General features: G+C 39.8%; 1 protein-coding gene across 1 annotated transcript in view; it reads right to left on the bottom strand.

Moving 5' to 3' along the window:
• The window catches only part of MYO3B (myosin IIIB), a 399,691-nt gene that overhangs the window by 158,631 nt on the left and 214,977 nt on the right, over positions 1-26,083 (bottom strand). The window contains exons 23-25 of the mRNA XM_077751146.1: positions 9,621-9,700; positions 4,849-4,926; positions 2,554-2,759 (exon numbers count right to left, since the gene is read on the bottom strand). Of these exons, the coding sequence (XP_077607272.1) occupies positions 2,554-2,759; positions 4,849-4,926; positions 9,621-9,700 (364 nt within the window). The remainder of the gene's footprint in view (positions 1-2,553; positions 2,760-4,848; positions 4,927-9,620; positions 9,701-26,083) is intronic.

Below are 26,083 nucleotides of genomic sequence, written 5' to 3'. Positions count from 1 at the left end.
GCAGGCATTTCTGGAAGACTCAGAGGCCAAGCAAGGCCAAGGAATCTGCATGCAAGCTCTGAAAATCTTCAGGATGTGGGTGTGTATTCCTGCCTTCTCATGGACACAAGGAAATATCTTTCACAGGAATGTCAAGTGACTTGCCAAATACTATTTTCACAAGTAGATTAGAACTCTGATCTCATTACTAAATTGCACTATATATTGCAATAGCTTAATAAATGAATGATAAGACTTTGAATTGAACACCCAGTCCTATCTTACAGACATTTGCCAGAACGCATCCCAACACATGCTGTCCTATGTGTCTGCCCCGGTAGACACTTTCTCCTGGACCATGCTTCAGGGCCCAATGACCATGAATGAAGCCAATGAACATTCACAGTCATTTACTGTGATGTCCCTCAACAGTATGACCTCAGGGGGCTTCAAATATCTGCCCAGCATTGCCAGATGACTTCTTTCATGCCTATCCTAGAATAAATACTTCCAACCCAGCTGGCCCCACTGATGATAAGGTGTTTGGAACGACCTCTCTCCTCCAAGTCTCCATGAATGGAAAATAGGAAGGGAAATAAGAAGGGCGCTTCCAAGTTGTTTTGCCAGAAAAGGATGAGGGGGTACGGAAATATTTTAGGTTTGGCCAAGTGGCAGATGTGGGTGACTTGGGGAAGTCCTTCCCCATTCTGGAACCCGACAACATAATCGCCCAAACATAGTCTTTCAGGATTCAGTGCCAAATGCCAGAAAAATACAAAAAGGTAAGGGTAACATCAAACAAGTCTTCATCTTTTATTTACCTCCACCTGATACACCTTGAATGACTCTGTTCCCTGCCTTTGATTGTTTTGTCTGCATTTCCTGCTAAGAGTTTACGAAACAGCACTCCTGAACAGGAAGATGAGAGGCGCACCTAATGTCGAATAACATCAAGGAAGAAAACTGCTAACTCATCCATTTTGTTGTTAAATTGCTCAAAAGGATCAAAATACCAATTAACTTGCTGGCTCAGAAATCTTTGATACCCTCAGATTTACTGACATTTTGAAATTCTTGTTCATACTTGCCTAATGGCTTTCTGATTACGAACAAAGAAGTGCCAATCTGTTTAGCATTTGACCTGTTTTCTTAAATATTTTTATGTATTCCACAGTTAGTGGCTAAAAATACTTGACTAGTCACATTCATGTGCTAAAATAGTCTTTTTTTCCCCTTGTTCCACCTCCAAATTTAAGAGGCAAAAGGAGCTCAAAGACACTTTTTTTTTAAAAGCCATTTCAGTATTTTTAATTTAAAATCTCTCGCTGCAAGGACATTTTTTTTTTTGCCCTTTCTTCTCCATGGAATGTAGTGGCATTTGGAATACTCGATGAAGCAAGATACCATATTAGGATCCATTCTTCCCAGAGAAAAAGTTGGACAAATAACCTTGGGCATAAGTTTCAGAAAGGATGTAAAGAGAAATTACAGATAACTGATGGGGTGCAGATTTTATAATGGGTTTTAATTTTCCTCTCTGAGTGTCCTCAGCTAGCAGTATACCTCACAGGTGGCTTTTTTGTTATTGTTGCCCTCTATTTCCTCACAGAAACTTTTGTAAAAATTCTACTCATAATCACATGATACACAATGCATCCCTATGGCCATGTACAGGAAAGAAGAGGTTTGGGGCACCTGGGAGGCTCAGTCAGTTAAGCATCCCACTTCAGCTCAGGTCACGATCTTGGGGTTCATGGGTTCAAGCCCTGCATCGGGCTCTGTGCTGACAGCTCAGAGCCTGCTTTGGATTCTGTGTGTGTCTCTCTACCCCTTCCCTCACCCCCTCTCTTTTTCTCTCTCTCTCAAAAATAAATAAACATTGATAAAAGAAAAGAAGAGGTTTTCACTCCTAAGTAAAGTCAAATTCTGGGTCTAAAAAGCTCTAAAGCAATTTATTTCAGTAAACACTGATTGAATGCAGTGGACTGAGGATATTAAAAGTGTGGATGCTGAAGACTGCACTGGTTCTAATTTCTGTCCCCTAGATTTCTGTTCTACTATGTACTAGCATGGGACCTTGGGAAAGTCACTTACATTTCTGTGCCTCAATTTCCTCATCCATAAGATGGGAATAATAACAGAGCATAGCTTCCAGGGTTGTTCTATGGGTCAAATGAGATTATATATCTAGGACATTCTGAGTGCTACATAAATGTTAGTTAAGTCATCCTGTTATATCATGCCATTGTTTTAGCTTGAGAGAGGACTGGGTGCCTGGGTGTATTCACATCCACTAAAACCTTGACCCACTTATGGAGGAATACTTTCGAGGTTTTAGAATCTAAGGATATACATAACATACAAATAATTATGGACATTTTAATTTTTTAAAAGTGATCAGAGGGTGCTTACTCTGTCCTCCAGGCTACTGCAATTCAGTTGGAGCACAGTTAAAATGCAACAGTTAAACAAGTAAATGGCAATTGCATGTTAGGAGCAGCAATCCCAGGGGACAGGGAGAACCATAGCACAGCCATATTTAACATGATGTAGATTCTGAGATGCTGGCCTGACCTTTGCACAAACTCTTCAAAGAGGATGCGGTGGGAATACCCCTGCCTGCGGATGCTGACTGTCTCCAGGATCCCTGTGGAGCGGAGCTGGGCCAGCACACTCTCTCGGGAGAACTTCAAGGCCTCTCGGTCATCATTGGGTTTAATGCAGCGGACAAAGTGGGGCTGTCCAACCACCATTTTGGAGAGTAGATCCATCAGAGAATACTACCAGGGGGAAAAATACACATGAAATGAGGTTACCCACAAACATAAAGGATAACTGCAGTTAGTGCAGGCCTACAAGGGCCTCTGGAGCAGTTTGTTGGCTTGCAAACAACTCACAGACCCTTTCTGAGGCCAAAAAAGAAACCAGCCATAGCGGGTGATAGTATAGGTCCTGATGAGTACTTACAGCTGCCTGTGGATTCAAAAGCATTCTTTAAACATCACCTAGTGCAGGCAATATGCCTATGTGGCAGAGACATAGCTAAGATCATCCTTGGGCTACTCTAACTCCATCGCCAGAACGAACCTGTCTTTGGTACTCCAAGGCAATGCTCCCCAAACTGTACCTGTAATTCAAAATGTCTAGCTTTTAGGAAAGGGGTCAGTTGCTTCTTCAACCTAAGAACCACCAGAAAGTCTAGGCAAATCCTACCGATACCACTGGTAATGAGGCAGAAGAAAAACAAGAAAAAGAGAGAAAGAGGACAAAAAGGACTGGAGAAAAGGAGACTATAATGATGATCGACTAACACACATGGAGTGGCTGGCAGGGGACTCACAGAAAGGGGGCACGTGGAAAAGCTGAGCACTGCTTGCGCGGGGACAGCCTCAACTGCTCCCCTCAGGGGCATCCGCTTTTGGGGCTTCTCTTTTGGATACACCTTCAGGGGCAATTACAAGCCACAGGGGAGATCAGTTTCATTATCCCATTATCACACCTCCTACTGATCCAAAATGGCGTTACCTACGTGCCAATGTATTCTGTCTCTCAGAATTAACATCCAGGAGCCAGTATTTTGAGGGCACCAAACTGGTTGTCATGGGTATATTTCTGAAGTCCTGTAAGACAGTGGCTTTTCCTGAGGGAGGGACTCTAAGATCTTGAAGATGATTTTACAGGGTTGTTCAGAGCCTCCAGGTCCCATGACATACCCCTACCCCAAGATACTAGGAGGATGCAGCCACCAAAAGGGACAAGACCAGGGTGGGTCTCAAGATAAGAAATAAGTGGCAATTAGAAATGTCCAACCATGAGAGTGACGAGGCAGGAGCTGAGTGTCCGCCTGCTAGAGAAGCTGTAGCAGGAACCGCTGAATGGATGGACTACAGGACTCAACGGGCTCTGAGCCCAATTTTAGTCTACTTCTGAAGCATAGCTGGCTAGGTCAGGCTTCTTGGCTCTGGATCCTTCTGGAAATTACTAGCCTTCCATGGGGCCTTCCACCCATGGTGCTGGCTCCAAGGTCTCATCCTTCAGCCTGCCTTGGCAACTCTAGCTCATGACCACTTGACTTCTCATCCCTGGGGATCCCCTTCCTATTGCCACCCCACCTGATAAACTGAGACCAGTAATTCCATCTCTGGCCTTATCACATCTCCACCGCAAAGCTGCCTAGACCTTAGCTCCCAGTGGTGGTACTCTAAGAGCCCTCTTAGGGGCTTCTAACCCCAGTGCTTTATAATTTGAAGATAAACAAATGTGTGCAGATTGGTACAAAGCTCTGCACCTTATCTTACCTGTATAATGTGCATTTAACAGAGCCCTTCTAGGCACAACATTTTTACTCAAAGGAGTCATTTTACTAAATGAAATATCAAGAATTGGAGCAGCAGAGATGGGAAATGATTGGGCCTTGCAATGGATCAATTTGATCTGGGAAAATAAGGTCAAAACCAAGACAGATTCCCTCAGGATCTGAACTTAATAAGCCACCTTCTGGAATTTTATTAACTACTTTATTTTTCAGTAAATATGCTGGAAAAGTGGCTGGTTCCAGTAGCTTGAAGGCCAAGAAGCAGTGCAAATGCTAACAGATTCAATACAGTCAATGGATAGGGTTATGTGCTAGGGACAGAGAGGGCCCCCTAGTAGACATGTGGGATTTCATCTGATCTTTCTGGAATCAGAATACATTATACTTGGAGGTAGGTTCCCCACTACATTTTTCTCTCTTCATACTCCCACCTTTTTTAACGGAACCTTGTGCTTTGCTCTTATTTCAATGATTCTATATCGGGGCCTTTTATGGGAAGGGCTGGCAAGTCCTTTCTGGAAAAAGGCAGAACAAAGATCAAAAAGACTCCATACCCGGAAGTAAGAAGCCACGGTCTGCCTCTTCATGTTGGTGGTTTCTTCTGGATGCCGTATCACCTCCAGAGTGTCCACCTGGAGCAGGGGCAGAGGGAAGTGATTTGAGGATATAGACATGCTCCAGCTTTTCCAAAATCTAGAAGGCTGTGTGATTAAAGCCTGAGGGACCTTGAAGTGTAGAACACAACAGTGCATGCTATGGGGAGAAGAGTTAAGACTTATAAAAGAAAAATAGAATTTGCACTGTTCTACTCACTTAAGAAGGACCACACTCTGCAAAGCATCATGGTCTCAGTATAAACACCCTTCCCTGTTATTTCTGTATTTCTTGATGTTCTAATGGGCTCCTGTTAAGTTCTCCAATAATGTCACACGAGACCAAACTATTCCTTAAGAGAAAACCGGGCAGCGACTCATGAGGCTGGGTGATTATAAAGACATGGGCCGAAAGCCCAGTCTGAACCCCAGGGAATTAGGTGAGCTTCAGTCACCTTCCTGCCATCAAACACTGCCTCTGCGACCCCTCCCACCTCCCCAGCCCCTACAGACTGGAGCCTGGGATACACCTGTTCCCAATCATCTATTCTAACTACCTAGACTGACTAGAAGGAATTTACATGAATGACAACAATTGTAGGAGACAGTCGTGTTTTGTTACCGTGCCTCAACAATAAAAACCCTGCTCCTACACATACAAAGCTATTTGGTTTGCAGAGAGCACGGGTGGCATTTGAGCACCAGCCCCTTCTGTGGCAGCCTCCCATCTGCTCTGAACAGGTGGCAAGGGTAGGAAGCAGGAATGTCTGAACTGGAAGATGCTGCTGTCAGCAAGTACGTTCTGCTTGGTGGACGGCTGTCCAGGCAGCCACCTCCCCATGGTGTGAGGATGTCTGTGGCTTCGCTCAACAGAAGTGAAAAGTGGGTGCTAGAAGGGATGAGGGCATGGGGGTGAGGGCAAAACATGAGGCCTACCTCGACGGGTATTTAGGAGACTGTCCAAAATGGATAGAACTTATAGAATTGGTCTGAAATCATTATTTTATTAAAAAGACTTGCCTCATCTGTCAACTAAATTTACTCTAGGATAAAGACAGATTCCAAAAAAGTCTCATAAACTACCTAGAATTCAGCAATAAATGAAAAACTGAAAGATTTTTTTTTCCTCATTCTTAGTAAGTGCCCATTATTTGCATCTTGAAACCTTAGGAGTACTTATATCCATCTTCTTGACAACATCTTTTGTCAAAAATTTTTACTGCTATCAAATGATCTGTCCACCCCTTAAGGAAGAAAGTCCTGTGACATCACTCCCCTTGAAGCCTCCACAGCTTTGAATGGAAAAGCAAGACTGGCTTTGACACCATCCTAATGTGTTGGAGCCAGCTTTCTAGAAGACCATCTCCGTTATTTTATCTTGGATAAATCAGAGAGTGTAGAGAGAGGGGTAATCTGTGCTGGTATTCTGGGTGAGGAAGGCAGAGGAATGGGGACCTGGCACAACCTAATAGCTACAAAATCGGATTGAGGAAAGGAGGTAACATGGGCTGATGGAGAATATTACACAGGAGTCTTTAATCTTTTTGTGTCATGATCCCTTCATGAATCTAGTGGGAGCCAATAACCAAAAAAAACACACAAATACAGTTGATCCTCATTATTTGTGGATTCTATGTGTGCCTTTTTCTTTAAGATTTTTTAAGTTTATTTATTTTGAGAGGGAGCAAGTACGCAAGAAAACAAGTGGGGGAGGGGCAGAGAGAAGGAGACATAGAGGATCCCAAGAAGTCCCTGCACCAATAGCACAGAGCCCAAAGTGGGACTCGAGCCCACAAACCATGTGGTCATGACCTGAGCCAAGATCGAGTCAGCTGTTTAAATGACTGCGTCACCTCGGCGATCCTGTATGTGCCTACTTTCAAGTATTTATTTGTAACCCCCAAGTAAGTACCTGCAGTGCTTTCATAGTCATCCATAGACATAGGAAGTGGAAACGTTGATCAGCTAATGTACATGTTTCCAGCTCAGGCTGATGTACGGTGACATTCCGACTCCCTGTGTTAGCTCTCCTGCTATATAAGCAAACGTCCTTTTCCAAGTTTATTGAAGTGCCATGTGCTTTACATTTTTGTACTTTTGGCTACTGACTTCACGGTTTCAAACAGCCCCCAAGTATAGTGCTTGAGTGCTATCTGGTGTTCCTAAGTGCAGGAAGGTTATTAAATACTTCTTAGAGAACATATGTGTGTTGGATAAGCTTCATTCAGGCATGAGTTATAGTGCCACTGGCCTGGAGTTCAAAAACACAAATACTGTAATTAAAATATGATTTTATATAAAGAAATGCTGCATGTAATTATTTGTAAGAAATACATATTAAATAATGTGCGTTTAAACAGAAACACACATAAAAGAAGATTATGTATTCGTTGGTTGACAACAATGTTGTGACCAGACGCTGTAGGAACCTAACTATGTATTTCTCCTAGGAGCAATGTCTCAGTATGTGCTGATTCAGTGCTCACAGCAACTTTATGGAACATAATTTTTATGAATAATAAGAAACAATCAGGGTATCTGGGTGGCTCAGTCAGTTAAGCGTCTGACTTCAGCTCCGGTCATGATCTCATTGTTTGTGGGTTCAAGCCCCATGTTGGGCTCTGTGCTGACAGCTCAGGTCCTGGAGCCTGCTTCAGATTCTGTGTCTCCTTCTCTCTCTACCCCTCCCCTGCTCACTCTGTCTCTCTGTCTCTCTCTCTGTCTCTGTCTCTGTCTCTCTCTCTCAAAAATAAGTAAACATTATGGGGCGCCTGAGTGGCTCAGTTGGTTAAGTGTCTAACTTCCCCTCAGGTCATGATCTCATGGTTTGTGAGTTTGAGCCCCATGTCAGGCTCTGTGCTGACAGCTCAGACCATGGAGCCTACTTTGTTTTAAAAAAATTTTCTTAATGTTTTATTTATTTTTGAGAGTCAGAGAGAGACAGAGCAAGCAGGGGAGGGTCAGAGAGAGAGGGAGATACAGAATCTGAAGCAGACTCCAGGCTCTGAGCTAGCTGTCAGCACAGAGCCCAACACAGGACTTGAACCCACAAACTGTGAGATCATGACCTGAGCCGTAGTTGGATGCTTAACTGACTGAGCCACCCAGGCGCCCCTATGGAACCTACTTTGGATTCTGTTTCTCTCTCTCTCTCTCTCTGCCCTCCCCTGCTTGTGTTGTCTCTCTCTCTCAAGAATAAATAAACATAAAAAGATAAGTAAACATTAAAAAATAAGAATCAATTGTACTTAACAAAATTTTACATGTAATAATATCAAGAAGTTCTACTATCTTAGAGCCATTGACACTCCTATGTGAATCTCTTCTAGGGGTGCATATAAACCACGTCCTAATAGTCCTAATATCTTGCCACAAACCCACAAGACTGAAAAGTTGAGTAATACATTGGGTTATAATATCAATATGGGTGTAAACATTATTGCTAATAAAAACGATCTGGGTCCCTCTTATGCGTCGGTAAGTCTTTTGTTCTCAAAAGACATATAGATATGTATGTTTCTATCAATTCTGAGATAATATTCAACAGTATTATGTGTGGCTGAATTTATTATCCTTAAATCATTTAATATTCATTGTAAATAAAAATATATGAAAATTCAGAGATGTAATCTATTTTATTACTCTATCACCTTTCAGACCATTGGTTTTTGGTGATAGTATACACAGTAAACACTAACCAGCCAATCCTTGAGATCCTTGCTAAACATCAGTAGGAAGGATGGAACAGTTAAAAATATTTTACAGTAGGATATCTATTAACCCTTCTAACATCCCATTTGCACACACAAGTACACTTCTCATTTTCAGAGGGCAAAGCAGAGTGATAAAAAATGGTTTGGTTTCTTTCCTCCCTGCTGACTCCATTTGGTCCCAGTTATCCTCCTCGGAAGGTTAGTGATATAGCCTCAAGGAAAAATGCTTTATCTCTTTCTAGACAGACTTTATTTTCAAGTGTCATTGTTCTGTATCTTAAGTGGTCTTTCTGAGAATCACATGAAGATGTCCAGAATACCCCCAGTGGCATAGGTATTATTTTGAACTGAGGACATTTGAGAATCAACAGTTGCAAGAAGAGGCTTATTCTGAACTCCCCTCATCTGGCTAAAAACTGGGCCTCCCAAAATAATCCACCTGTCATAAATCTTCTCCCTGGCAGTTTCACAACCTGCCATGGAAGACTGACTCCTATCACCAGATGAGAAATGAGCACTGGGATAAGAAATTGCCTAAATAAACACTTACAAAACAATCAGACTTCCCATCTATTCTCTTAAGGGACCATTTGTTTTTCTCAAAAGTCATTTGTTCTCCCAAAAGTGCTTCTCCTCCTGTTTAACCCCTAGTAAGATGGTATATAAGCCTTAAATTCTAACTACGCCTTTGAGTCACTTTTTTGAGAATGAGCTCCTGTACGTACATGATTAGGATCTGTTTTTTCCCCTGCTAATCTTTCAGGTAGAGTTTAATTCACAGTCCCCCAGGAACTGAAGCTAAGAGGGTAGAGGAAAAGTTTTCTTCCCTGACACAAGATTGTAAGGATTCCATGATGTTGTTTCAAATTTCCTAATTCCTGATTTCCTAAATGCCTTCCATCTCTTGACAAGACTGCCCCAGCAGTGTGCCAGATAAACTCAAGTTGTCTACCCTAGGACTGTCCTAAGGCAGGAGCACCCCATGGTCCCTGTTACTTTGGGTACAAACCTGCTACTCACCTTGGTTCTTCCAGCACTGAAATGTGGAGGCAAAGATCTTGAAGCTGCTGTTATCCTGGCTCTTGTCTGGGCCAAGTTACCTATGCAAAAAAGAAAATAAAGTTAAACTGAAGGAAAAGTTAAGGAATAGTATTATGAGTAATTTTTCCCTTTATGTCCTTGTATTTTTATTAATTTTCCAAACGATCTGCTCTGAATATGAAAAATTTAGAAGAATTTGAATCTTGAAACCTTAATGACATAAATTATAAACAAAGTATAATTTATAAGTTAGTTTATAATATAAACTGAATTTATATTAGTTTCATAAGCAAAAAGAAACAAAAAAACCTCTCCAATTCACTCAATAAGCTATGAATAGAAGGAAATCACCACAACATAAAAAGGACATAAATGAAAAGCCCACAGCTAACATATTCAACAGTGAAGGATTAAAAGTTTTTCCTCTAAGATCTGAATCAAGGCAAAGATGCTCACTCTTACCACCAACCTGCATCCCTAGCTCAAGCACTTAGGCAAGAAAAAGAAAGAAAAGATACCCAAATCGTAAAGAAAGAAATAAAATCGTCTCTGTTCATTGGTGGCATGATCTTATATATAGAAAACCCTAAAGACCCCACCAAAAAAAAACCAAAAAAACCTGTTAAAATTAATAAATGAATTCCATACAGTCATAAAATATAAAATCAGCATATAAAAATCAGTTGCATTTCTATGCACTAACAATGAAAATATGAAAAGGAAAGTAGAAAACAATCTCACTTACAATAGTATCAAGAAGAATAAAATACTAGAAATAAACTTAATTAAGGAGGCAAAAGACTTATATGCTGAAAACTACAAAACATTTTTGAAAGAAGTTAAAGAAGACACACAAATAAATGGAAAGACATCTTGTTCTGGGGGAAGAAAAGAATCTTTCTCCTCTGGTCATCTTAGGTTCGTTTCCTGGGGCCCTGCAAATTAGACTGAGAGAAGACAGTTTAACAAGAAAAAAACAAAACAAAACAAAAAAACCCAGAAGTTTATTACTGCCTGCATCACACATACACACAGGAATACCCAGCAATGAGTAACTCAAGGGGTGGTTAGAACTGGGCTCACATAGCATCATAATAAAAGAACAATAAATTTCTAGGTAAGTGACAAGACCAAAAAAAAAAAAAAGATCTTTGAGTTTATAGGGGCAGTAAATTATGGAAAGGTAAATATATGGAGAAGCTAATGGAAGGTAAGGGCTAGTTAGTAAAGCCTTTGTTATATAGATTCCTCTGGTGCTGTCTCTGGGCTGATAAGGGTCTAGAGTTGTCTCTGATGAGTAACTTTTGTTCTTCCTGATAGAGAAGGGTCAGGGTGGGGGGACACTTCTACCAATTTAGGTCTTGCTCTTGGGAAGGGCAGAGAGCTTTTCCTATATCTGCTTCTTCTCAATTGCTCACAGCTCAAAATAATCTTTATGCCAAAGTGGCATATTTTAGGGTGGCATATTCTGTTACTCTTTACTGTGTTCCTGAATTGAAAGATCTAATATTGTTAAAATGTCCATTGCTACTGAAAGAGATCTATGGATTCAATGCAATCCCCAACAAAATCCTAATGGATTTTTAAAAAATAGAAATATAAAAATAATCCTAAATTTCATCTGGAACCATAAAGGTCCCAAAGTTCCAAACAATCTTGAGAGGAAGAGAAAAGCTTCATACTTCCTGATTTCAAGATATATTATAAAGCTATGGTAATTAAAATAGTATGGTATTGGCATAAAGTCAAACATATAGACCAATGGAACAGAACAGAGAGCCCAGAAATAAACATTTGCATGTATGGTCAAATGGCCTTTAAGACGGGTATCAAGATTATACAATGGGGAAAAGCAGTCTCTTTAACAAACTATGTTTGGAAAACTCACATGTAAAAGCATGAAACTAGACCCCTATCATACACAAAATTCAATTCCTATTGGATTAAAGACTTAAATATAAAACCTGAAACTACAAAACTCCTAGAAGAAATTATAGGGGGGAGAGTTTCATAACATTGATCTTTGCAATGATTTCTTGGATAGGATATCAAAAACACAGGCAATAATAGTAAAAATAGACAAGTGAGATCACATCAACTAAAAGCTTCTGCCAGGAAAGGAAACAATCAACACAGGGAAATGGCAACCCACCACAGGGAGAAGATATTTGCACACCAAATGTAAGGGGTTAATCTCTAAGATCTATAAGGAACTCCTACACCTCAACAGCAAAAAATATAATAACATAACCTGATTTTAAAATGGGCAAAGGAGTTGAATAGGCATTTCTCTAAAGATGACATAAAAATGGCCAACAGGTATATAAAAAGATGCTCAACACCACTAAGAATCAGGGAAACGCTATCAAAACCACAACAAGGTATCACTGTATACTGTTAGGGTAGTCATTATAAAAAACAACAATAACAAAAGAAAATAACAAGTGTTGGCAAATATATAGAGAAATTGGAACCTTTTTGCACCGCCCGTGGGAATTTAAAATGGTGCACCCAATATGGAAAATAGAAAACAGTATGGAGGTTCTTGAAAAAATTAAAAATAGAATACCATGTGATCCAGTGATCCCACTTCTGGGTATTTATCCAAAACAATTGGAAACAGAATTGTGAAGAGATATTTGCCTCCCATGTTCATTGCATCATTCACAATAGCCAAGTAGTGAAAACAAACTACATAGTCATTGAAGAATGAATGGATATAGAAAATGTGGTTTACACATACACTGGAACATTACTCAGCCTTATAAAAGGAGGACATTCTGCCATTTGAGACAACACAGATGGATCTGGAGGACATTATGTTAAGTGAAGTAAGCCAGTCACAAAGACAAATACTTCATGATTCCACTTTATGATGTATCTAAAATAAATAAGCTCCTAAAAGCAGATGGTAGAATTTTAGTAATGCAAGATGAAAAGGGTCTAGAGATTTGCTGTACAACAATGTGCATATAGTGAACAATATCAGATTATACACTTAAAATTGTGTTAGGAGGATGTATTTCATGTTATGTTCTTTTATCACAATAAAAAAAAATGTCTCAAACTAGGGCTCTGTTAGTCCTTGAAAGAGATGGATATACAAGAAAAAAGATGCTGGGAGTTTTCCTGAAAGAGAAACTGGACAACAGAGAACCCCACTGTGAAGGTTTAAGACGCAGACACTGATTAGCAGACCTGGCAGTATGGGTCTCTCAGCATATAGAGAAAACACCACACAGGGAACCAGAGGACACAGAGAATATGGGCAACCGCCATGGAGTTCTGAGCTGATGGGTCTTTGCATTTGCCAGGGGTGTGACCTTGAACAACTTGATTAATATCTCAGAGCCTCTGTTTCCTTGTCTATAATATGAAGGCAGTACTACCTCATCCTTGAACATTCTTGGAGTTGTTGTAGGCGTTCAATGAGGGTAACTCACGACAAGCACTGTCAACGTGGGGTTGATGCATGGTAAGTGCTCTCTTCATGTTAGTCACACTAGTTATTATCAGTCCTATTATTATTATTATTTGCTGTGAATAGCTCACACAGGGTCTCAAAGCAGAGAGCAGAAGGCAAGAGAACACCAAGGAATCTTACTAATTTCCAACTGTGAGCACTGGTCAGTAAAAACACAGATGAACGATGAGGAAAAAATGATAAGNAACCTCCATCTCTTGGCCACTCTGATTCCCAATGCTTTTTACCTTTGAAGGAGCTGAGTGACCTGCTCAGACGCTCTTCTTCCCTCATCACCTACCTACCCACCCTTAATCTCCTCTCCTGTCCCTAGCCTCCCAAACTAAGTGCTTGAAGAGAGCGGTTTACTTTTTTTTCTTTTACCTAGGATGTCATCTGATTCTGTAGCAAAATAAGAAGTTGTCAATGAAAGGAAATGCTGCAATTTGTGCACAGGCAAGACACTCAAGATTTCAAAGTTTTTAGCAAGTCTAGCACAAAGATGTCCAAATGTTTTCTCTGGCGATATCTTCAGAGGCTAAACTGTGATTAATAGCCCAGAAAGAACCCTTTGAAGCAGGATTGGTGACATCAAAGTCATAATCCAGGGGTGGCAGGAGCTTTATAATGAGTGGGAAGCATTTTAACACATTTCAAAGGATTTACAGCATGAATAAACAATAGACCTCAGCAGATGCACGACACACACCTTTCAGAAACATAACCTATAAGAAGTTTCCATTTTAATTTAAATGTAAATACAGTGTTCACATTTGTTTCAAAGCCTCCTCCCTGCTTCACCCCTAGACAGCCTCTTTGGCCGGGGATGTCTTACTGCCCCAGAGCACCCTCCTGTAAGGACGGGACTAAACTGTGACTACTGATGTGTGCTGAGGAGAGAAAATGCAAGTCAGAGGCATCTGATGGAATCTATACCCTATGTTGGAACGGGGTTAAGAAAGAATCTGAAATGGAGCTTACAATGATCCTGCACAATTTCTCTGCTTCCAACTTGAAGAGAAAGGGACAAGGGGTCTGAAGACAGAGCTGGAACTTTTAAACAATGGCAATTTCCTGCCTGCTTCAGAGGATTTCATCACTTGGAAAGTACCCAGGACCCATGATTTCATCTTCCTAAGTTGCTTCCTAAGAATTGTCCCAAATGATGGGTTGCTGTTTAAATAATCATGCATAGAATTTGGCTTCCCTCTGCTGCCCTCTCTGGTTTACAGAATTTGTTGCAGGGTCCCAGTGGTGACTGGTAGCAGGCATTTGTTTGGAAATTTTTCCTATTTTAATTTTCCTTAACACAAAGTATAGGTTCATAAACTAAATGACTGCAAAAACAATGATGAAATGTAAAAGTCTTCTGTCAAATTGCTACTAAAAAAAGAGCTGCAAATAAAAAATCAAATGTTTCAGTTTATCTGCTACCAGAAGTTATCTGAGGAGACCAGAGAACTGAAACCATTGATCCAACAGTCAGTCTGGATACAGAAAACCTAAACCACACCTTACAATCTACTGGAAAATGACCTCGCATCATCCCCGTCTCCATTAGCATGAATCTGTTTCCAGGCAGATTTGACTGTTCATTATAGGAACTTCCTGAAAGACCTAAGACCCATCACCTCTTCAATGGAAAATATCAACTGTGAGTTTACCCCCTGTGATTCTATGAATCCCTGAGTTCAAAAATCTTCACCTTGCTTTTTCCATCAAATCGTAGACTACTGTTTTGTGATCCTTACCCAATCCTAATCAGCCTCCTCACTTTGAAAGACCCACCTTAAAAAAAAATCTTTATCCCTCACTAAATTCTGATCCTGCTTTTTCTTCTCCAGGACACTGTCAATGCTTTGAAGGGTGGTGGTCTCCCCTTACTGTGGTAAATAACAAACTCTACTTTGTCTTATCATCAGATGGTGCATATAATGTTTACAAACTCAGTGTGGGACAGACCTGTGTTGGTGTGATGCCTACGGCGATCACAGTGTTCTAATTTCAGTAACAACACTGTAACTAATAAAAATGCAAGGAGTCAAATTCAGTAGTCGTATAAAACATACTATAGTATTTTGTATGCAAAAAGTTTGTGTTTTTTTACATACCTATCTATCCTAAATATAATATGGATTTGTTTTAGGCTTGATACACTGAGGTAACTCAAAACAGGTACAAAAAATATGAAAAAGTTGTAGGAGGCCAAGAGAAAAAGTGTGTTGTTAGATTTCGTTCTGCAGTTTTTACTCTCTCACCTGGCATTCATCCGTGGCTTTCAGTACTAATATCAATAAGTGGGCAGGGGGGAGGTGGGAGAGTTCCCAGCCCACTTAATCTCTCACGAAAAGAATACTGATAATATATCGAATGGGCTGCAGTTTTGTGAAGGGAAGGCAGCAGGAGTAAATAAAACACCAGCCTACCCTCCCAGCTGTTTTATAGAAGAAAAAGGCACAGATAACAAATTCACTCTCTTTTCTGAGTGCACAACCTTACCTTCAAAAACATGCACATGGGAAATTCAAAGCGCAAAAGAAACCCTTTTCTCATCCCTGAATTGGCTTTTAATTGGCAGCTGTCTGGCATCTTAGGAGTTTCTGCATAATTAACACCTCTGGACTATTCTGCTCAAAGAAAGCCAAACCAGTGTTTTTGCTGCTTTCTTTTTCATTTAGAATGTGAACCACAGCTTTAAAGATTTGTGACCCAGTGATTTCAAAATTGTAGAGCTGAGGAAAAATAGTAACTCCTTCTTTCCTCCTTTAAGCTTTAAAACTCATCAACAGGATGTCAGCACAGCAAACAACTGTACTGAATCATGAGAATTCAAGGAGGTAACAAGACTTCCCCTTCCTAACTTGGTCAATAGTGGAGCTGAAGCTCTTTGTTTCCTGAATTTTATTGCCACATTGGCAGAAGCTGCCAGCTCAGTCTTCCCATAGATAAAGCCATGTAAAAAAAAACAAAAACAAAAAACTGCCTTTCCCACATCTTCTGGTGTAGTTTGCTTGTAAATGACAGGACCTGTGTTCACAAAAGTACTGGAGCCTAGACTGTTGATATCTATCAAAGAAGATCTGACTCATTAAGTAAAAAGGAAAAATGAAATTCACATACACAGATCTTCCAGCACCCACTGGTCACTGAAATGGGAGATTTGTTTATTTCAGCCTCAGAACAATATCCACATACAGCAGAGGAGGTTTGAGTCCAACCAGGGCTGGTCCTGGACAAACTGTAATTTAGGTGAAGGATGTATTCAAGTTCCACACATCCTTTTTTTTTTTTTCTTTTTTTTAAGTTTATTTATTTGAGAGAGAAAGAGAATGAATGAACAAGCAGGAGGGGAGCAGAGAGATAGGAATAGAGAGAATCCCAAGCAGGCTTTGCACTGTCAGTGCAAGAGCCCAATGCAGGGCTTGAACCCACGAATTGTGAGATCATGACCTGAGCTGAAATAAGAGCCTTAACCAACTCAACCACCCAGGTACCATCACACATTCCTTTTCACACCCCCATTTCCACTTCTGAAGTGGAATGGCTTTAATGCTATATCTCTACCCTACTCTAACAACCAGTTCCCCCTATTTCCTTGCCCCGCTCTTGAAGTCTACAAGGCAGTACAGACCTCCTCCATCAAACCTCTCCTATGTTCCAAATCTTCAGGTTACTATCTTCCTCTGCCGACTAATCCAGATCTCATTTGTTCATGGATAAATACATGTATTACTTCGCTGAGGTGAGATGTTTGCATAGTATGGAAAGCTTTCTAGGAACAAAACATTTACAGAAAGATTCTGCTGATGGAAATGCTGGGTAGCTATAAACCATCCAGTGTCTGGGTAAGACGACAGTTTAGAAGCAGAGGTCCTTTCAGTTAATGGTGCTCAAGTTATTCATGCTCTGAAGTAAGACAGTAAGGGCCTTCTGTGGTTGCTCCAAAGATGACTAGAACACAGTTCTTTATCTTAAGGAGAGGACAGCCCAGAGAAGATGCTCGGGGTAGGAAAAGGACTGACATGTAAACCAATTTATTGTAATTTAGAGTGGAAAGTGTTGTATAAGGTGACATGAGAGGACAGAAGACTAAGTTTTCTTGAGAGAAGAAGAAGAAAGTTGGAGAGTAGGCAATAAATAAGCTAGATCTTAAGGGATAATGGAAGTTTGATAGGAAAGGGAAATGACTCTATTTGGAAGATGCAGAATGTTTAGTGAGAAGAGAGATCTTTAAAAATTCCAGAGACTAGGGTACCTTGCTGGCTCAGTCAGAAAAGCATGCGATTCTTGATCCCAAGGTTGTAAATCTGTGGGGTGTAGAGATTTTTTAAATAAACAAAACACTAAAAAATTCCAGAAGCTTCCAGAGACCTTATACATCAAACTCCTAAGCAGCTTCTCATTTTTATATTAGACATTTAGTAATAGCATATAGTATTTATTATTTTACCTGTATAAGCATAAACACAAGTTACTTGCCTCCTACCAATGAAAATACTAACTATGAAGGTGATTGGTGGGGGAAGAAAACATGAAAAAGGAGGAAGAGGCAGGCTCTCCAAAGGCACTGTATGTCACTGGGACTATGAATAAAACCTTTGCTATTTTGCTCTTCTAGGAGCCTTCAGATAGAGTACTCAACCATTTGTATGACCAAAGCTGGATGGTTTGGATATAAGTCAATAGGGGACTCATATCAGTTAGGTCAGTACAAATACTAATGAGGCCAAAGTCTTGAGTAAAATCTCATATGGATTAGGGAGTTGCACACAGAAAAGTGACATTCCATATTTTAGACTAGAATCCTAAATAAAATGCCCAGGCAGGAGAGAATAAACTGATCACTGCAGATTAAAAAATCCCTCCCCAGAAGTTCTGCTCAATACACCTTACCTGTTCATGACGAGTCCATTGTACCATTTCTTTGTGTGAAGCACACTACTCAGGTTTCCTTATGTTTTCAGTTAAGACCCAGAAAGCCACACAGAAAAATAAGATGCTGTTAAACTCCCATTGTGCAGGATGACAGCTGAGTGCCTGAAACTATAAATGCTTCTTTGGTTCTCCCTCTGTAGCATGGAAGCGATGAAAAGGATGCTAGACTTGAGAGTGAGAAATTTGGATTCTTATCCCAGGCCTGCCACTGCCTTTAGATCACGGTACTCTCTGTGACTCACTTGTATTACATGTCAAATGAGGAGTTTGAGTAGATGAGTGGTCCTCTACATGTATGCCATAGAGTTCTGCCAAGGCACCATGAAGCAAACCCTTTGTGGCTATGCAGCTTCATTTAGATCAATGCCAGGCAATGTGATATCAAGAGGAGTAGAACTTTTTGTGGGAGGGAGCTACAAGAAACTTTAATGTCGACCTGGTGCCAAAGAGACTGCGTGACATCTGTGGCTAGGACATGTGAAATTTACCTGGGCTATAAATTAGAGAGCTAGGGCAATAAACAATATTGTTCAGGAAGCAACATCACAGAAACTATTTGCAAAAGATACATCTGATAAAGGATTGTCATCCAAAATGCAAAAGAATTCTTAAAACTCAAGAAAATAACCCAATTAAAAATGGACTAAATTTTTTTTCTTTTAATTTTTTAAAAATAATTTCCAAGCCCAAGGAAGAATAACTAAATAATTAAAAGCCCAAGGCGGGGCTTAACCTTACAACTCTGAGATCAAGAGGTGCATGCTCCACCAAATGATCCAGCCAGACATCCCAAAATGGACCAAAGATCTTAATAGACTCCTCGCCAAAGAAGATATACAGAAGGCAAATAAGGACATGAAAAGATGCTCCACATCACATATCTACAGGGGCTATGTGCATTATAATAACAGTGAGATACCGCCACATACCTATTAGAATAACCAAAATCCAGAACACTGACAACAGCAAATGCTGACAAGGATGTGGAGCAACAGGAACTATCATTCACTGCTGGTAGGGATGCAAAATGGTGCAGGCATTTTGGAAGAGAATTTGGTGGTTTCTCACAAAACTACACACACTCTTAGCATGCTATCCAGCAGTCCCAATCCTCGATACTTATCCTGAGGAGTTGAAAACCTGTGTCCACACAAAATCCTGTAGCCAAAAATTAGAAGCAATCAAAATATATCATAGCAGGTGAATGCATAAAGTAAATATATCGAGAGGATAAAATATTATTCAGTACTAAAAAGAAATGGAACTATCAGGTCATGAAAAGCCTTGGAAGAACCTGAAATGCACATTACAAGGTGAAAGAATCCAATCTGGAAAGGTTATATACTATATGATTCCAACTATATGACATTCTGGGAAAGGCAAAACTATAGGGATAGTAAAAATATTAGGAGTTGGGGGAAGGGATGAATAGGCAGAGCACAGAGGGTTTTTATGGCAGTGAGAATATTCCATATTGTTCCATAATGATGGATACACGTCATTATGCATTTGTCCAAACCCATAGAATGTACAATAGCAACTGTTAGCTCTAATATAAACTATAGACTTTGGGTAATAATGAAGTGTCAATTTAAGTTCATCCATTATAAAAAATGTACCACTCTGGTGGGAGATATTGATTATGAAGGAGACTATGCATGTGTGGGCAGGGGTCATATGGGAAATCTCTGGTCCTTTCCCTCAATTTTACTGTGAACTAAAACTTAAAAAAAATTTTTTTAACGTTTATTTTTGAGAGACGAGGGAGTGAGCATGAGTGGGGAGGGGCAGAGAGAGAGGGAGACACAGAATCTGAAGCAGGCTCCAGGCTCTGAGCTGTCAGCACAGAGCCTGATGCGGGGCTCAAACTCACAGATCGCAAGATCATGACCTGAGCCGAAGTCAGACACTTAACTGACTGAGCCACCCACGTGCCCCTAAAACTGCTTTTTAAAAGTTTTTTTTAAAAAACAACATCATGCTTTAAAAAACAGGCAAATAAGTAACAATTGTGGATGCAAATTAGAGTAAAAAAGGTCGAACAGTGTCGGGTTTTCATTCAGCTCTGAAATTCTACCTATGGTTGTGAAATCTATCTTAAAAGAAGCTTGGAGTAGGGGAAATAAAGAACAATATAAAGAAGATAAAACCAAAATCTGTACAATGTATTATTGTTTCTTCGCAGTTTGGCAGGCAACAGAAGGATGAGGGGGCAGTGATGACAGTGTGGCTTCGATAAGTGGAGGAAGCGTAAATGATTTTTACTGAGGCCCGGATACGTAATTTGCCAAAGCTCTCTTCACAGCTGATCACCACAAGCAACTAGCAGTGTTCAGTTCCGGGGATCTCTTTAGTTACTCCTTCACTTGGCTCCTGTGGCTACGGTGAGCTTATTCAGATCTCCAATTTTTATACCATTCCTCTTAACACATATGACAGGAGACAGAAGTATTGGTGTTTGCTCCCTCCCTGCAATGTTTTTAAGATTAAGGAAGTCAATGTGCTTATCTTCAACATCTTCATAATATATATATTCTAATAAAAATGTATGCTTCTTTCAGTTTGCGTATTAGTAAATATTGGCATTTTGAAAAACTGGGTACTAATTCGAATGCAATCATTACTTATGTAAATCTTTTTTCTATTGAGTCCAAGCATTCATGGTTAACTTTTGAAAAACATTTACCAATTATTTTGGCTCATTTCAAGGAATGACTTATTCCTTGCTCCTTTTTTAAAGGACCTAGTCTGAACATCCAGGTGCACATCTTTGAAAAAAAAAACTACAGCAGCTTAAGAATCCAGAAAATAGGGGCACCTGGGTGGCTCAGTCAGTTAAGCATCCAACTTCAGCTCAGGTCATGATCTTGCAGTCTGTGAGTTAGAGCCCTGTGATGAGCTCTGTGCTGACAGCTCAGAGCCTGGAGCCCGTTTTGGATTCTGTGTCTCCCTCTCTCTCTGCCCCTCCCCCACCAGGCTCTCTCTCTCTCTCTCAAAAATAAACATTAAAAAATTTTTTTTTAATTTAAAAAACAAAGAATCCAGAAAATAAGGAGACACATACTGAGAAAGGCAACATTCTGCAGGGAACAAAGCTTACAGCATGCCTACTTGGGCAGCACTACTACTTATCTTAGCTATACCGGCATGGGTTTTCTGAATATCCACTCACCCACATTCCTCTTCTTTCTCATATCGTGTGTGTGTGTGTGTGTGTGTGTGATTTTTGTTTTATTGTTGTTACCAATTCATAAAATGGCAGTACCTAGAAAGTTCTACTGAACCTCGTATGTGTCATGGTGTTAAAGGATAAAATTCTTTTTTATTTCTTAAGTACAGGCACAGCTTTTTTGAGACCGTGGCCTTGTGATACAGCATACAAAATAACCATTTGATTTCAAAAACATTGCAAATTAAAGTCTTATCCTACATACTTAGGGTGCCATAACTACGGTTTTTTGTCTTAAACAAAAACAGAACCTATTAAGAATAAACGTCAGCACAAAAGACTATTTCTCTGATGAAGTAACTCTACAAGCATCACAAGTTTGTGCTAATCTAGAGGCTGCAGCTAGTTAATGTACTTGTGCCTAAGTCCTTTCAAGTCAATATAAATATTCTGCCTTACATGGGACTTACCATTAGAAATGATTCCTTATAGAGATTACAAGCACAGCCAGGTATTAAGTATTTCTATTCTCAATCAAGGTTTAAATGTTTCTAGAGAATGTCTTATCAAAAAAGATTTCTTCAGCACCTGCTAAAGATTTGGAAAGTGCTCTACACATAGTAGATGCTAAAGAAAAATGTTCACTGAAGATGCTCAATGCACCACAACATTTTAGATGACTTCTACCCTTGCCTTCTAGAGATGGATCATATCTACCATTTTCTGCCAAACTTCAGGATCACAGATTCTTCCTTCAGTCATCCAAGAGCGCCATGGCTCATTATCCCAAGTAGATAAGCAATTGACTGTGAACCATTTTGTAGAGTTATGTAGCCTCATGGGTGTGTAATGAATCTGAATGAAACAGATTTATGGGTTACGTGTTTCTAGAGAATGTCTCGTCAAAGCTAAAGATGTTCGTTGATGGAACACTGAAAGGTATCCATGAATCTAATTAACACTGTATCTTCTTACCGGAGTATAAGGTCCATGAGGGAGGGCACTAAGTCTATTCTACTTACTACTCTATACCTAGTGGTAGTCTTAGCAAAGAGTAAGCACTCAAATATACGTGAATAAATTGTGTGGCATTAAGTTTTCATTTAACATTACATCCAATACTGTCTAGAAGCAGGCCCCAGTACAACTCACTTCCCTCCACGTATCCTGACTCTTTTTCTGGTCTCTGTCCATGCCATGTTACTTTCATGTTTCAGACTCATTGCTCAAACTACTGGAGGTCTGGATTGCAGAGGTGAAGTGGTTAGGATTGTGAGTTCTGGGGTCAAACCACCTGAGGTTTGTCTCAGGTCTGCCACTTACTGGTTAGGAGAACTTGAATGAAGTTACTTACTTTCCTTGTATCTGGGTTTCATCATCCAGAGGGCTGGACAAATGTTTATTGAGCTTTGGGAACAAAGTGTTCCTATTAAATTTATAGTTAACAGAGTTTTAGTGGTGAGTAGAGATGCAGATGTTGCTGGTATAGGGGATTGAGTGGAGCCACATGGAACCCCTAGAGGTCCTACTGGACCAAGGAGTTTTGGTTTAAGCCAAATAACTTGACTCAGAAACAATCCTTTCAGCATACATTTTGAGATTTACAAAAGTGTTATTCATTAGGGTTTCTGGTTATTTGGGAGTTTTATAGAATATCTAATTTTCTATTGTCTAGAGCCTCATTAAATGCTGGGTTGTTTGACTAGAAAACAAACTAAAGATATAAGATTTGAGGGTTTATTTTATTCTCTCCCATTTATTAAGATATTATTTTTATATATTTTAAACATTCTATTTTTTTTAGTTTATTTTGAGAGCAACAGAGTGAGAGACAGAGCATAGCAGGGAAAGGGCAAACACAAGGAAAGAAGGAGCATTGCAAGCAGGTACCGCAGTGGCAGCACAGAGCCCAACGTGGGGCTCAAACTCATGAACAAGGAGATCATGATCTGCACAGAAATCAAGAGTCAGGCATTTAACGGACTGAACCACCAAGGTGTCCCATTAAGATATCACTTTTAAAATACAGAAATTACAAATTCTCAACAGAAAGACGACATAATGTAATACTATCTTTTAAAAATGTTTAAAATATTGTCTTTTAAGAAATGTAGAGATAAAGAAATAAATGTAGAAATCCACTTTTCTTGCCGTATATTTGTCACTCAGTTCCAGATCAGAAGAGTTAACAATTATTTTTTTAAAAAATTTTTTTAATGTTTAATTTTGAGAGTGATAGAGAGAGAGCATGAGTGAGTTGGGGTGGGGCAGAGAGAGGGGGAGACACCAAATCCAAAGCAGGATCCAGGCTCTGAGCTGTTAGAGCAGAGCCAGACATGGGGCTCGAACACATGGATGGCGAGATCATGACCTGAGTCGAAGTTGGACCGCCTGAGCCACCCGGGTGCCCCTAGGAGAGTTAACAATTCTTAAATACTAACATTTACTGAATGTTTACAGTGTTGTAGATACTGTGCTAAGGTATTTTTATGTGACAGTCCTGTGAGCTGGGTCCCCAATCCACAAAGAAAGGAAACTGAGGCAAAGAGTATTCAAGTTTCTTGCCCAAAGTTGGCTGTCAGCAGTGCAGAGCACTGCACAGTCAACACTAAGATAGCACATCAAACAGGAATGCCTAATTTAAGATTTTACAGTAGTTTCAGGGTTTTTGATCATATTCAAGGCAGACTACTGAGTAACTGATGGGACTGCAGCCTGCCCAAACTGATTGAACACAATTGATGTTAGATGATGTCTGGATTTTTTGTCATTTACACACCAAACCAGGTCAACCACTGTTGTGGGATCAATATCGTTGTGGCTAAGCCAAACCTAATCATCTGGAAAACAGCTGATTTGGGGTTTGTGTAACTTGACCTGCCCTTGTGAAATGCAAAGAATGGAACGAGTCTACTAAGTACAAACCTTAATAAAATCTTAGCGATCCTCTCTCCCTCTTCCAACTCTCAAGTTCAGTTAAGTGACATTTTACTTAGTTTACTGATGCCTCACATGTGCAAGCCAGTAAAGTTCACAGATATTACCCCATACAGCTGTGGTTTACAGCTTTTCTTCGCACACAAGCTGGCACCAAAGCAGAATGATTAACTTTTATATGCATCTAACATATGGACCAGACTGTCAGAAGCTGGCCTTGTATTCTAAAGAGAAAACTACAATTTCTATTAATATGACCCAAATTCCTGGGGGAAAAATGCTAAATTGTGATCCATCTCTAAATAGACAGATTTTAATTATAATTATAATGGCTTTGTTTCTAATTCATTTGATTTGAAGTGCCTGGAGTTATCTTTCAGTAAGGGAAGGGAGAAGGAGGGTTAAAATGACCTGAAAGCCCCATTATAAAGAGATTTTATAGTGGGATAAATTAATAAACTGTAAATGGCCTTGAGACTTTTTCTCCAATATGAGCTATGAAATAAAAGCAAAGAACCTTTCATCTTAAATGGGAACATATTTCTTTTCTGTGAATGCGAAGGATTCTGGCCGAGAGAAGCAGAATTTACTTTTCCTGCATTTTTGGCCATTTGAAAAAAAATCACAGCTGCCACATTTGCTATACTTGACAGGATCATTAAAGAAATAAAACAAAATGTCTCTAAATTGAACTGCCACTTTAAAATAAAATGTACATTCACTGTCACATTTAGGAGCTATGAAAGAACTATTAAAATGTGTTGAAGAAAGATAGTGGATCTGATTCACAACAGATACTAATGTCCCCAATATTAAAGCCATTATCATAACTCATTATTGAGCTCCATTTTTCTTTCTCAAGGACAGAGCATCAGCAGGGTCCCTGGAGCTAGGAAAGCACAAGGAACTTTTGGGAATGGATTTAAGACCCACATAATAAGGTTGCCCTGGAAAAGAAAGTCGGGGAGAAAATTCTCCAGTTGGCAGTGCCTCAGTGGGTCTCACTTGACTCCTGACCCTCAAGATACTTTCCACAAAAAGCATCTTATTGGTTTTGGAAGCCCTGTGCATGAGAGAGGCATCTCTTGGTATTTCTACAATAAAGATATGTAGTGGATTTTCACAGTCAGTATTCCCCACACTTTCTGACCATGAAAATTGCTCATTCACCTCACACCTCTTCACATCCCACAAACCCAGTGCTTCATGCAACACATTTTAGGAAACATTGCTCTTACTACTGATAATATAGGAATATTTCTATCTCTGTAAAGAGAATCAAGGGAAATTTTTAAACTTTGCGGAACTGGAACTCTGCAAATCCAGAAGAGTATTTCTCTCCTACACAGGAAAATATTAATACGGACATAATAAAATACTATTTCATAAAGAAATAAGAATTTATTTTTCTTGAGAGGACCAGCAATAAGGCTCTTTGGCATTTCTGCACTTCTGTTTGAAAGCAGGAATGAGGCACTTTTGTGGCCAGGGCAGTGATTCTTTAGAGCTACAGCTATGCAATATGGTGGCTACTGCACACATGAAGATGTGGCTACTCTAAATTAAGACGTGCCATAAGTGTAAAATACATACCAGATTTCAAGAATTCCATACAACAAAAAAAGGAAAATATCACATTAGTAAGATTTATATTGATTACATGTTGAATATTTGTGATATATTGAGTAAAGATATATATTAAAATTATTTCACCTTCACCTGTGCTACAGACTGACTGTTTATGTCCCCCCATTCATATGTGATTTCCTAACCCCCATACACATGTGACAGTATACATAGTCACCCAGGTTTCTGAGCAGGGAGGTGGGGCCTTTGAGAGGTGATTACATAATTCAAGAAGGCAGAGCCTTCGTGAATGTATCAGTGTCCTTACAAAAGAAACCCTGGAGAGTTCCCTTGACCATTCCATTGTACAAG

Source organism: Crocuta crocuta, unplaced genomic scaffold (genome assembly GCF_008692635.1).
Source record: "Crocuta crocuta isolate KB4526 unplaced genomic scaffold, BGI_CrCroc_1.0 scaffold219, whole genome shotgun sequence".
Lineage (NCBI taxonomy): Eukaryota > Metazoa > Chordata > Mammalia > Carnivora > Hyaenidae > Crocuta > Crocuta crocuta.
This window is presented reverse-complemented; position numbering and strand designations above follow the sequence as displayed.